Source organism: Sinocyclocheilus grahami, unplaced genomic scaffold (assembly GCF_001515645.1).
Source record: "Sinocyclocheilus grahami isolate Dianchi unplaced genomic scaffold, SAMN03320097.WGS_v1.1 scaffold59.1, whole genome shotgun sequence".
Classification (NCBI taxonomy): Eukaryota; Metazoa; Chordata; class Actinopteri; order Cypriniformes; family Cyprinidae; genus Sinocyclocheilus; species Sinocyclocheilus grahami.
Window position 1 is genome coordinate 333,940 of NW_015505238.1, and position 14,486 is coordinate 348,425.

General features: G+C 39.1%; 1 protein-coding gene across 4 annotated transcripts in view; it reads right to left on the minus strand.

Moving 5' to 3' along the window:
- Positions 1 to 1,360: 1,360 nt before the first annotated feature.
- Positions 1,361 to 14,486, minus strand: part of LOC107584373 (junctional protein associated with coronary artery disease-like) — a 45,481-nt gene continuing 32,355 nt past the window's right edge. For all 4 annotated transcript variants that reach the window (XM_016270958.1, XM_016270956.1, XM_016270955.1 and 1 more), the window contains exons 2-4: positions 9,312 to 9,789; positions 3,606 to 7,642; positions 1,361 to 2,288 (exon numbers count right to left, since the gene is read on the minus strand). In XM_016270958.1, coding sequence (XP_016126444.1) covers positions 2,254 to 2,288; positions 3,606 to 7,642; positions 9,312 to 9,664 — 4,425 coding nt within the window. In that variant the 5' untranslated portion in view covers positions 9,665 to 9,789 and the 3' untranslated portion in view covers positions 1,361 to 2,253. The remainder of the gene's footprint in view (positions 2,289 to 3,605; positions 7,643 to 9,311; positions 9,790 to 14,486) is intronic.

The window sequence follows — 14,486 nt, forward strand, 5'->3', positions numbered from 1 at the left end:
GAGAGAATCATCATATTTGTGTAAGAATAAGTTACTAGTCCTGACATGTGAATCGTTTTGTTTTATGCATATCTTCATACAACTTTTAAAGAGGAAATAAGCATTTAAGTTTCTCCTTTTCATATTACACATGAAATTAACCAAAAGCTAAAAATAAAAACAACAGTCCATGCAAGGAGTTTATTAATGAGCAATCTGCTATAATATACAAAGGAGTTTCCTCTCAAACATTTCATTCACATTCACCCAATACTTCAAAGACACAAGTACTGAGGTGCACATAAATACTTCCCTTTCTGTAAAATATTCAAAAAATAGCTTGTTTTGAATTTAAATATTGTTCAAAGCTTTTTTTAGCAGGATAAAAATGTGCACAATGTAATATAATGAATATATTTTTTAATGTAGTACCAAATGCAGTTGTATGCAAAACATTTTCCTGACCCCAGTTTACATCTTTTATATCATGCAGAGAAGGCAAATCAATTCCAACCCAATACAAAATAATCATGTACAGTTTCTGTATGAAAATAGAAAAAAGATATTAAATGCCATTTACGTTATATGCAACAATATAATCATCCGTTTTGAAAAACAAAATTGTACAAAATGGTAGAAACAATCAAGAACTACTTACAACAATTATTTGATTCTAACTTACAAAAAGTAAGTGTGATGAATGTTAAGTCTTATATTTTTCTAACCATCCACTGATTACAGAACATCTATCTGCATGAATTCATAGTTTATTATTATGCTTATGGAATATATTGACAATAATATTACTATAACATTATGGTATTGCACTCTTTATCCATAACAACAACTATATTCAGAGTAAATGGATGCAATGACTTTCTTCTTGAGTTTTTGGCCACTATTGCCAGTTTTTGGATGTGCTAAATACTAAATTAATTTTAGTGCACTTTGGACTGCATTTATAAAACTATGTGTTGGATATAACATTGAGGAACTGTGTCTACCTCAACTTTGCAAGTTGAGTCTTAACAGAAAGCAACCAAGCAATTACAAGTGTTAAGTGGTTAACAAGCACTGCATCCCATAGATATACTCACAATGTGAGTAAGCTTTCAGAATTGATATTGGACTTAAAATGCAGAATACTTTGTATGTGCATAAAGAAACACATGTAACACTTTCTGACATTTGTGCAACAAAAAGCACACCACACGGCACAATAAAAAGAATCATTCATTGTCCGAGTATAATATAGGATTAATAGACATAATCAGATATAATATATCCACAATGATTGTAAGCAAGCAAACAAACTCACAAGGTAAAATAAAAACACTTTTTTGAATATATTTTCATTTGTACAGACTGTTGATAGCTTGATAAAAATAAATACATTTTTATTTTTTTGATTGCATTTCGTGATGAGATAATACATTATCAGATTGCTACACTGAAAAGCTCAAACTGCATATGAGATATATAAAAACTTGAGTGAAGGAAGTCAATAACTATGGGAACTGACTATTGAAGACACTGCAGTTAAGATTTCACACAAAATATTCTTAAATCTTTGCCTCGCTTTAGCTTTCTTCTTAGCTGCCTCATTTGGGTAAAAGCAGCCAATTCCATTTGCAAAAAATATGATTTTATATTGCAGTTTTACCACAGTGACATACATGGTTTCTCCCACCTGTAAAACAGATAATCACACTTTCCTTTTAACATTTCTTACAAAAATATTTCTGTGATTAAAAGCACAGTGTAATGTCACAGATTCAGCTGCTACCTCACCAGTCCAATTCATTGCTTTAATACATCAAGGCATCTTTCCTTTCTCTCATTGGTAATACTGCAGAAAATGAGAAGTGCAAGCTTTTGTGTCTTTCTTGTCGCTCTTGGCACAATGACACTGTGTTCTGTGAAAGTCCGACAGAACTCCAACATTTGCTGGTGCAGAGAAACTTTAGAAAATTATTAAGTCTATACACACTGATTTGTAGCTATTTCTGTAATGTCCGAGCTTTACTTGATATACATTATACATTCATATCTCATTGATAAACAACTTAGCTACTTCATCCATCACCAGGTCATAGAAGTTCTGAAAATTAGTCTTAATGTGTGGCATGAAGTCCATCTACCTGCTTATGAACTTCTGTGACTATGTATTAGTAAATTGAGTCCAAGCCTGCATCATGTCCAGTTTCAGATGAGTATTTGTTTACATTGTGTATTCCAGTAAGGTCAAAGAGTTTGCTTTGACAGTGTCCAAGATCAGACTCTCTCCACACGACTGGGGTCATATGCATCTGAAAACAAACACAAGTTATATTAGCTATTTTTGATTCAAAACCACAAGAGAATTGACATGTAAAGGACCATCAATATAGTACAATATATGTCTAACAGAAAACCAGGTTGTTAATATCAGTTTAGTTTAACATTTTGGGTGCCTCCAGGACCAGGGTTGGGAACCACTGATCTATTCTGTGCTGATTTGTCATGGCAATGAGTATGATAAATCAGACCACGCTTCCCTCTTGTGGTGAAGAAACTCATTGCTCATTACCCTCAAGTATTAAAATCAGTTATTGTGGCTTGGCACCTCATAATGCTACAGAATATGTAATGGGAAAAAAACAATCCCTATTTTCCCTAGAAGTTGATTATCTGTCCCTTTTTTTGTTATACAATAAAACATATTACTGAAGGTGACCTCTACTAGGGCACTACATAGAGTGGACTGCACAGTGCACACAATACGAATATCACAATAGCATATAAAACAACACTAATATTAAAAGCAGACTAGTAAACAACAGCTAAGCTATATGTACACTCCTGGGCAAAAAAAGGGGGGTGGATTAGCAAGAATTGCACATATACTGTAGATTAAGTACCTTATTACGGGATAGCCTTTCCCTTTGTTTTGTTGCTGACTACTTTTTACCGGAAGAAGAGTCAATGTTATTCCATTCAATATTGATGGTTTAAAAAATGTCATGAGTAGTTGAAAAATGTCTCCCAGTAAGTTGGTGCTTTTATAGGGTTCAAATCTTTGACCAGGACAAAACATGAGTCTGATGGGCTTGTTCTCAAGTCTCTTCTTGGCTGTCTTTGCAATAACATCTGATTGTTCCTCTTTAGTTAACAACTTTTCAATTGTGGGAACAAGCCATTCTGCAATATTATTTCTATACTCCAAAGCATCACTTGACTTTTCACAGTGGAGCAACTCACCAGTACCAAGAGCTGAAAAATCTCCCCACATCATGACTCACTGTGGTAGAGATGCCTTCATTATTGTATTTCTCACCAGATCTTCAAAGACTTCGCTCTGGTGCATCACTGTGCACGTTGTGTTTGAATGTAATTCATCAGTCCAAACTACTCTGCTGAACAACTTTGAATCAAACTTCCCGTATTCTGCCAAAAAACCTAATTTTGTCTCTATTCTTTTTTTCTGAGGCAAGTAATGTTTTTTAGGGAGTGCATTTGTTTAATTCTTGTTAATTTCCTTAAAAGTAATGTATGCCATTAAAATATTTTTTTTGCCCAGGAGTGCACTTTTACTATACATGCAGTCTGTGAGATTTACAAACTTGGTTGGAGTTCAGTGTACTGACCTGAAATAAACAGCTTGTCATCATCCTCAATTGCAGACATTGTATTATCCATGCTGAATCCTTGTGGCAGAGTGATCTCTCTCTTTGTTACCACTCCACTGCGGGGTTGTGGGATTGGACGTGCCATTGACTTTGGTGGCTGCCTTGATCTTGCTAGTATCACCTCTTCAGCTGAAACTTCCTCCTGAGCTTGTTCATCCTCTTCTTGCATATAACTGGTCATGTCTTTGTTTTCTCTGACTGCATTCTCACTGTATTGGTTCTCTTCCACTAGTGTTTTATCCTCTTTAGCTGATTCTTTCAGTTCTCCTCCCTTTTCTTCTAAGTCTGTCTCTTTGGCCAAGGTGATCCTGGTGATAGTTCTTACTAATGACTGAGAGCTTTCTTCCTTTGCATAGACAGTGTACTCCAGGGATGCTTGATCATTTGTGGATGAGTGGGACAGAGGAGGTGGGCAATATGCCTGCAAGTCCTGTGGCGCTTCTGTTATCTCAGAATTAACTGTCTCCTTCCTGTCTCCCCCACCTACACTAAGAGTCAATTCCTCATCCTCGGTCAGTGGAAGCGACAAACATAAGTTACTTGGAGGAAACTCTGGCAGCTCCAACGCCGAGGAGGCTCTCTGGCAATGCTTTTCAGTGCTAGGTAAATCTTCTCCAGACTCTGGATCCCCTTCAAATCCTACCTCTGACATATCTTCATGACTTTCCATAGACCTATCTGGCACTTCCTCACACTCTCTACTGACATTCTGTTTCTTCTCATTTAAGCTCAACTCTTTGGTTTGTGTTTCCAATTCTGGAGCATCTATGGTTTTCACATTTCTTTCTACCGGTTTGTCATCAACCTGATCAATAACCAAGGCTTCAACTGGCACTGCAATGCCAAGTATTCTGGCGGCCCGTTGTTCAATGGATTCATTTTCAGGAATACCTTCGGCACACTGGACTTGGTACAGGTTACTAAGGTCGTCGGTCTGCATACTATTGGCCTTCTCTTGACTCAGAAGAGTCTCAAGATGTTCATCTGCCAAGGTCTTTTCATTACTCCAGCTTAAATAATCTGAATAACAATTGTCATCATTATCATCCTCATAATTAGCCATAAACCTACAATGAAGACTCTTGATCACATGAATACGCGAGGACCTCCCACATCTAGTAACGTCTGTGTTTTCTCTCCCAGCTCCCTTCTTGTTGAGGGCTTTGGAGTTGAAGGCATTATTATTGTTCAAGCTTTGAGTACCCTCAGCAAACTCAGGACTGTGCCTGCTCAAATCTCCGCTACTGTCTGATGACGTAATCTGCAAAGTCTCACACATCTCTGAGTTGTCTGAGGGGCTGGTTAACATAGGTGACTCAGGACTCAAGCATGTAGGGGATCCAGAGGTCACAGTGTCTGGAATAGCAGTGTATACTGTTAAACCAACATCCTTAAGCAAGCACTCCTTTGGCACTGGGATATCCTGCCGATGTACTGCTGGATCAGTGTCCCCCCTCTGCAGAATCTCAAAGTTGACATAATTATCAGTTTTGGTGACAGGTAACTCTTGCATCTGGCTGTCAAATTTCACCTTTGCCTTGGACAAGGAACTTTTTATACCTTTGTACTCTTGATGGCCTCTGTTCCCTGAATCAGACATTACATTTAAGTTATTGCCTTTCATTTGCATCTCTGTGACCTGCACTATATGTGACTGCTGGTCAGTTTCCTTCTTCATGTGAAGTGGGGTGGTTTCCTGTCTTGTATTATTGACTTCTCTGTTTGAGTCACTCAGCTCCAGAATACTGTACAATGCCTCATCCAGCTCCTCTATATTCGGATCAACATTTGGATACTTCCCAGTATGATCCTGTATCTCCTTATTAAAAGACTCAAGCTCCTCAATAGCATCCCATTTGCGTCTGTTCACTGGCTTTAGCAAGAACTGTCCAAAAACTTCTTGACCATCTGCTGTTTGGTTTGTCTTTTTTAGCAAAGGTTGATGGTCTGGAGATGGTGGAATTGATGATGATTGGGGTAGAGTCGGGCTCCTTATACTTGAACTACTTCCAGTCCTAGTTCTGGAGAATGCACTGTTGCTGGAAGGGTTGAGATCCTTTTGACCTATCATGGGATATCCGTAGTTGGCACTACAGTTGGTTTCACCTTCATTACCAGTGATTGTGTAAGGGGAGGAATGGTCATTCGTCGGAAGATGGGTATTTCTGGAAACTTCTGGAGAACCCGTCTGAGTTTCCTGGTTTCTGTACTGATCTCCAGGCCAGGATCCCACATAGAACAATTCATTGTCTTGGCTTGGACTAAGTGACCTAGTATCTACAATCTCTTTCCTCAAAGGGGAACTTTTAATGGCTGGGGAGCTGCTGGACTGTATTTGTTTCTCTTTGATTGATGTTTTTAAAAGATTTTGGTTGTCATGCTGCACCACTTTGTTTTCTATTGAATTAGTCACTTTTTCATTGTTATTTGCGTCAGAGACACTTTTGTTAGCTTGCATACTAATAGGGACAGATACCAGGCAAAACATTGTCTCTTTGAGCTTCTTCTTTGAGTTTTTCTTGTTCTCAGACAAAGTTTTTGCCTCAAATTTCTTTACTTGTGTCACTGTCTCAATCAAATCCTGGTTTGAGTTCTGCTGCATTGTCATCTGAAGAGCAACTATATTTCCATGGGTAGCTGGATGTCTGTTGCAGTTTTGGTCAGGTATTGTGTTTGAACTTTCTGTCTCCTTCAGCACTTCCTTGTGTATACTGTCCTCATTAACAGAGTCACTAATGTTGCTTTTACCTGGTTCAGTGCGGTCAAAGGATTTCTCAGTGAGAGGAAAGGCACTGTCGTTAGACTTCTCAGATAAGAGGTTGACCGGAATCTCATTTCTGATGTTTCTGATTTTGTCTGCATCCGTCAACGAGTTTCCATCTATCCCTGCTCCTGAAATGTGTCTGACACGGGGGTCGTCAAAGGGAATATACTGAACATTTCCCATCCGTTCTTCACTGTAACCTGGATACGCCTGTCTTCTGCAGGGCATACTTCTTCTTCCATCTCTGTAATGGTCTGGCCAAGCCATCCCAGTCTGCCTGATAAACCATTCTTGCACTTCTGTCATTGCAGAACCCTGCATATATGGGTCACCTCTATATTGGTGGTTACCCATAGAGATAGGATAAGTTCTGTGACCTCTATTAACTACAGGCTGCCTCCTGTACGACGGAGGAGGGATATAACCGGGGGGCTCCACACCAGATCCAGCAAGTTCTTGTACAAAGTATTCTTGCCTTGAGAAGGGCAGTGGAGTTCTGTCTCTTGCACGAGGAGCAAGCTCCCCTGTGAGCATCTCTGCGCTCCCACGCATCTGCTGGTGCACTTCATAAGATGGAGGTCTGAGAGGTCGGCTGAATCTGGGTTTTGATAGTGGTGCGGACTGCGCACCTGATCGGTCAGTCCACCGCTGCCTGTTCTCCCCATCATTAAGATACTGTCCATGAGGGTCTCGTGCATGGTGGCCATTTAACTTATAGCCTCCATATGAATCCTGCCCAGCAGTTGGTATGCTAAAGTACTGGAGGCTTTCAGATTGCAGAGCCATTCTGGGCAGCGACTGGGACTTGTTTTTGGTTCTGGGTGGAACAGCTCCTTCTGCTGTTCGTGGCCTGCGTTGCTCTTGTGCCACCTCATTTTCAGATGGCTGACGGCTAATGCTGGTCATTGGGCGCCACTCCTCTGTTCCCAAACTTTGGTACTTTCTTTCAGCTGCAATTCTCCACTGGTGCAGAGCCATCTCTCTCTCCCTGGCACGTGCACTCTCTGCCCGTCGTTGTCTTTCACGGTTATGTTCCTCTGTGCTTAAGGCAGATTCTGGTCTCCGTTGCATGCCTTCTGGTTTGTTGGGAACCCCTCCTCCACTTCCACGTGGGTCCCTGAAGTCTGCATAATCCAAAAGCACACTAAAGTCCTGACCTCTTCTTCGCCAGTAGGACACATCCTGCTCAGATCTCGGCTGAGAATGTATTCCTCTGTGGGACTCAAAAAACCTGCATTAAAAACATACATATAGAATTAAATAGAGGTCAGTTGTTATATTTGATAAGCCATACTTTAACAGACACTATATCTTTATGACTTGAGGATGTAGGATGAAGGACTTACTTTAGTTTTCAAACAACTACACATTTCTTGTATTTATTAAGAAATATTATTAAGAACATACTTATTCTTCATGTTGGTGATTCTAAACATTTATCAAAGGTCATGACCCAAAATAATAAATACAAATAATAAACTGGAACTGACAATAAAAATTGTGCATAATGATATATATCAAAATGTATATACTTGATTGTAAATAGATTAAAATAGCAACTTTCCAAAGGGAGGAGAAAATGCTTCCCACATATTGTCCAAATCTTTTGATGTTGATATCAAATGTCATGCATATAATCAAACTCATTGAAATGTATGTATTTATCACTTAGTGTATAGGACAGATGTCAACACTGACTTTTTGCTTTTTTACTTTTTCCATTTGCTTGTGTATAATACTTCATATCCTGGGTCCTGAAGCAAAGATATGAACCACTGAATTAGGTAAGACAAGAAAAACTGGATAACAAATCAACATATTTGTGTTCAAATCCCATTATGCAAGCACATAGGTAACATCACACAAACACTAAACGGGGAAAAAGTATGCTGACAGTGTTGTCAACAAAGCAGAGCACCTCAAAGGGCCCAATAAATTGGGAGGCTTTAATGGTGCAAAAAAAAAAAAAAAAAGATAAATGAGCATTTTCTCTTAAGCAGGAACACGACTAGCTTGTGTGGTGCAAACCATTGAGTCAGCACTGAAGGTCTGTTCTCTCATCCAATATCTTGGCAGCAGAGAGCATATGATCTGCATATTAAACAATCCTGATTATCTATCTATCTATCTATCTATTGAAACAAGGACATTATGACTTACTTACTGATCAACATAAAGAAAAAATTAAAAATGAAACGTTCTCATGTAACCTTTTTTTAAAGCAAATTGATCTCTGAAGCTGCTCTGCGACAATATGACTGGCAAATGCAGATATTCACATTTATATTCATCATGTTTTATTAATAATGGTGTTATGTAAGAGATTGTTATAAGGAATGGAATATTTATCTGACAAAGGGCTCATGGGACATGTAGTTTACTGCTGCCTCTGCCTGCAGAACTAAGCATGCTCAGTAGGGGGTGCTGCAGGCTTTCTGACAACATTTGTGTTTATTCCACTATGGTCCCGTGTGAAATGAGAGGAAATAAAAACCGCACTGCAAAATCTACTAAACATAGTTAATGAATTCATCGGGCACAGGAGGAGTGAGGTAGGAGAGAGTGCAGGGAAATGAGTGAGACGGAGGAAGCGGAGTACATGAAAATGTAGGAAGTACAAAGATTTCAGAGGATGAGAGAAAGTGCAAACAAAAAATAAGAAATGGGGAGAGAAAGGCGACAGGGGAGGGATAAAAAGGGAAAAGGCAAAAACTGGGATCTGTCCTGGTGTGAAAGGGAAGTCCTTGACAGCTCCTACCTTTACATAACACTCTTCATCATGCAAGACAGCTTAAACCTCAGATCAAAGGGACGAATGAAAAAGAGGGAAAGACAGCAGCAATACAAGAGTGTGGGGCAGAAGATGAAGAGGTCAAAAACAACTCATCAGCACAGCTTACCCACTGTCCGTGGTCAGGCTATCTTCTGGTAAACGTCCATCTCTTAGGTTACCGTTGTCCACATCTTGTGTCCTCTGCTTTCTGACCCTGTTCTCGGTGTCACCGGGGAATCCCCTGGCAGGAGCTTGTCTGATGCCTCCGCCGCTGTAAACATGGTCCCCCTCGTAGCCATTCACGCCACTGTGTCCTTTACGCTTCTCAGCAATTTCACACCGGCTGTCGCTTCGCGTCGGCAGACATTTCTCATAGGTTGCGGGGTGGGGGGAAGACGAATGTGAGACAGGGACATTGTTGCTGTTCCTTTGAGGGACTTTGTATCCATGAGAGATGAGAAGGTCTTCCACGCTGTACATGGCTAAGCGGTGTGTATTTGCTTTTAGTGGTGTGTGTGTGTGTGTGTCTGTGTGAGTGTCAGCTGAATTCCGCTCCTAGTCCAGATGAGGCAAGCTCATGAACAGCTGCACAGGAGAGGCCATCGCTGTGAAAGAAAACAAGACAGAGGGGAGGGAGAGAGAGAAAGAGAGAGAGAGACACAGATGAAGTTAAAATGATTCTCTCTTACAGTCTTTTTCATAAGAGGATTGCTGCTCACAGCCAAAACAAAACGAGAGAACCACGAGAGAAACAATTCCGGTCTGTCTATCCACTGATCCAGTCTTCTCTTCTCCCATCTGCCCCCTCTTCTCCTCTTTCCTCTGTTCTCCATCCAGAAAGGAAAATCTCACCAGATAACTGACTATCTCACGCTCAGATACTTCATATTACCTAGGTGTGGAATGTTGTGAAAAAAACTCAAGCCACAATCCAGACTTTAGCAAACAACTAGCAGTTATAAAGCCTCTGATGACTATATGATGAATAAAATGACAATTAGTAATGTCATTGATTAAAAACATATACCACAGTAAATTCTAATATGTAATTATTTGAAGTATCTCCAAAGCAGTTTGTTTGGATATTTGATTCTGTGTGAATTTTTGAATCTACAAGGATAGAAATCTTGAAATCACTTACAATTTGGACAGAACTGGCCCTTCAAGGAAAACAGGTTAATACAATTATTAAATAATGTCTTAATGAATATCTAAATGCAAAAAGTATGAAGTGTGTGTGAAGTGTGAGTGTTATGTTTTTGGTTAAGGGTCGGAAATAATCAACTACATTGCTAAAAAATCCATATATCCATCTGAAAGCTGCATAAATAAGCTTTCCATTGATGTATGGTCTGTTGTGATAGGACAATATTTGGCCGAGATACAACTATTTGAAAATCTGGAATCTGAGGGTGCAAAAAAATCTAAATACTGAGAAAAGAGATTTTTGGCATAAAAGATAAATCGATAATTTTGACCCATACAATGTTTTTTTGGCTATTGCCATTAAAGGGCTCATATGATGCGGTTTTAAGTTTTCCTTTCTCTTTGAATTGTTACAAGCTCTTGGTGCATAAAGAAGATCTGTAAAGTTGCAAAGACTAAAGTCTCAAATCCAAAGAGATATTCTTTATAAAAGTTAAGAGTCAGCCACGCCCCCCTAAAACGGCTCGTTCTAACACGCCCCCACATATCTATGTCAATATGTGGAAATATTAGCATAATGCCACCCAAATGTGCACGCAAAGAAAGAAGGCGTGGTTTCAGGAACGCAAGTAGTGTTGATGCAGTCATGTCAGTGAGACGCTGTGTGTTTCAGTGCGAAAGCAAAAGCACTTTATTTGGCCTTCCGGATGTAGATGCAATTAGGAATCATTTGTTAAGCTTTATTTACAACAGAACAGCACAACCCAGATGTTCGAATTTGTGCAACGCATTTTATGGACGACAGTTTTTTTTAACCTAGAAGAGTACAAGGCTGGCTGTGCACAAAGGCTATTTCTAAAAAAAAAGAGGGTCAATTCCGACTTTGCTATGACAATCTGACGCTTCTGAATCAGCGACTGTAAGTATGTTTTGTTACTAGTTTAAGTATTTGCTATTGACTGTTCAAATGCGGAGTTTTGCGCAGCGCAGAGTAACGCGTCGTGTGTGTGTGTGTGTGTGAGGGGAACAGGGTCACATCACAGGAGAGTGAACTGTCTGTCAGAAATCATAGCACGTCAGCTGTCTTAACCGCGGCTTGTGTACTGCATCATCACTGTGTCTGTCACACGACTCTGTTGCCCTTTCGGGCTTGAACTGATGGTAAAACTAACGACATTATTAACTGTCTTGATTAACTGATTGATAGCGATTATGGTAAGGGGCGTTACATTTCGCCAATCACAATGCACTGGGTCAGCTGGCCAATCAGAGCAGACTGCGCTTGTCAAAGGAGGGGGCTTTGTTGAAAACAACGTGTTTGAGAGAGGCGGGGCATAGAGGACCTACAATAATGTACAGTATTTGAAAAATTATGTTTTTTGAACATTAAAGCGTCAACATATTCTGTTACACCAAATACACAAAATAATGATCTTTAAAATAGCATCATATGACCCCTTTAAGACTGGTTTTGTGGTCCAGGGTCACATATTACAATGATGGTAATTCAGAGTGATGAAACATAATCTCATAGATCAGAATTATATGCGAACATGCAACAGAATAAACAACCTGATCTCATGGTAATTCCTACATATTTTATGAGTGAGGTTGTACGAATTTGTATGAATTATCCACCTGTGAAAAATCGTACGTATTTTACAAGGTGGCAAATTCGTACGAAGAACCACACCTAACCCCGCCCCGCCTAAATCTACCAGTCAGAAATCATACAAAATCAAATTCGTATGAATTAGCCACCTCGTAAAATATGTATGAATTCGTCGAGAGATAGCATTAGAATAAACAGTAGTAGGCCCACCAGTGAAGACTTACAAGAACTTAGTATAGTGTAGCAAGCAACAAAAACAAAACCTGCCTTGAAAAAACAGAAATGGAACTGTCTGAGCAAGACTAAGGAAAGAGAGGTTACCTAACCTGCTCTGAACACACACACACACACACACACTCAGAGAGAGAAGGACAAAACAAAATTGCCTGCAATCTCCCACCATTATAAGTATTAAAGTTATTTCTTTGATCTGTTTAGGGTAAAGTCCAAACTAAAGCTTAGACTTCCACAATACCTAAATGTTCTCCCTGCTCTGCAAGATGAATGATTCTGTAATCTCCCTAAAACAAGCTAAAGCAGAATCGTTTATGGAAAAATACATGATTATTTCATTATAAAAGAATCAATGCACAATTATCAACACCCACAACTTTGCTCAAATGAATTTTTAATTTCAGCATGACTTATTATTATAATTTTTTTTTATCTTAGTTTCAAATAAACCTTATAATAGTTACTTAAATACCAGGAAGTACATCAAAAGATTAGGTCAGGCTGGTAGGGTACACCATTCATTTAAATAAACAGCTCTTTCACAGAATGCCAGAACGCAAATATGATTTTCTCAAACCCATTAGTGCTGGAGGATTGACTTTTGAAAGTGAAACAGGTAACAAATGAGGTGACAGCTTACATGTTGGTGAGAAGTCACAGGTTGAGATTTTACTGATGGCATTGAACGTTCACATGATAAAACAAATGCATGAATATTTTCACGCCGCTATATTTACTGAAAAAGCGAAGTAGGAAAAAAACCTCATGTCTGTTTTGATCTAAATGATGTTTGTCAGAAGTAGAAGGAAGCAGTTAGCAGAGGTATGACTTTCACATTTTCACACTTTCCAACCCAGATACTCCAGACTGATCCACATTCACCATTAAAGGCCCTTGGAGACAACTTCCTCTCACAGCATCATCTAGCACACACAGAGGTCAGAAGAAGCACCAAAAATAATGCCAACTTTTTTCTTTTTTCTTTCCTCTAGCTCTTCATATTTTCACTTGCACAGAAGAATTCAGCACAAACAAAAAACGAGGGAGGTATATTTCCCATCTGTACTGCCACAGGGAAAACCCTTAATGGGAGTTTTATCAGTGCCATCCATTATCATTAGCTATGTCTTTCAGAAACAATTCAGAGTCCAACTGCAAATACACACATGCATATTTGAGCCCCACAATTTAGGAAAAATCTGACCAACGCATACTGCATATTAAGGTCCAAATATCATATTAAAAAAGGGAAAAGGGAAACGTTTGTTTAATAACATGGCTGGATAACATGATCATCAGGTTTTACACAAACTTGCGTGGTTCATGTCAGCTGATGTGCTGCTGTCATTAAAGTCCCCATGAAAACAAAATTCTTATTTTTATGGACTATTGCAGTGTTTATTATAAATCATTTATTTGTGCACATCATTATTTTTAAATGAATGTGTCATCGTAATCTTTAATTAAAAACTTCCCCTCGCCCTTGCAATAACATCCCTCCTCTCCAGCAACCTGCATTTACGTCACAACAGGAAAGGTAATTGCAATTTCCGTTGCATGCAAAATAGGACAAACCAACCTCTAAAATATTTAAAAATTCATTTTGACTGTTCAAATTATATTCTACAGTACTTTTTACTCAAATTATTTGATAATATAACATGTCAAAAAAATGTGGGTCTCATTATTTGCCTCTTCATCCCATAGCAACATAACAAAATTCAAAAGCATAAGACTTGGGCAAAAAGTGGAAACGATTCAAGCCAGGTCCATGGAGACTTTAAATGGCATAGAAATGTCTGCCTGCTTCAGAGCACAGCTGAAGTTTTAGCAATGACAAACTGCCTCTTAGAGCATGAGTAAATTCATAAAATTGGAGATACGTGATCTAGACTACTTTGCTTTTTTTTATTAATGACCTGTTTTATGGCTAACATATGTCGCAAGCTAAAAATGAACAATCGCAAGGCAGACACATGATGTCATAAGGTTTTCTGAGCCAAAACGCCACGATAACAGTGAATCATTTGATTCAACTCAGATATCAAGAACTTTATATTTCTTTTTCCAGCAATAAATGCTGAGGACCACCTCTTTGTGCCATTCACTTCCTGTAAAATCCTTTATTTGCAGCTAAATGCTAAAGATATAACCCATAAAGGCCTTCAGACGAGACTGAACTCTTTTCCTCGATCGACTGTAAGGTATACCTGTGGAACCAGCACTGCTTTCCCTCATAAATGAATAACACATTTTTAGATCTGGCCCACCTTGCCCCCCCCCCCCCCCCCCGGCCCTCCGGGCCCACAG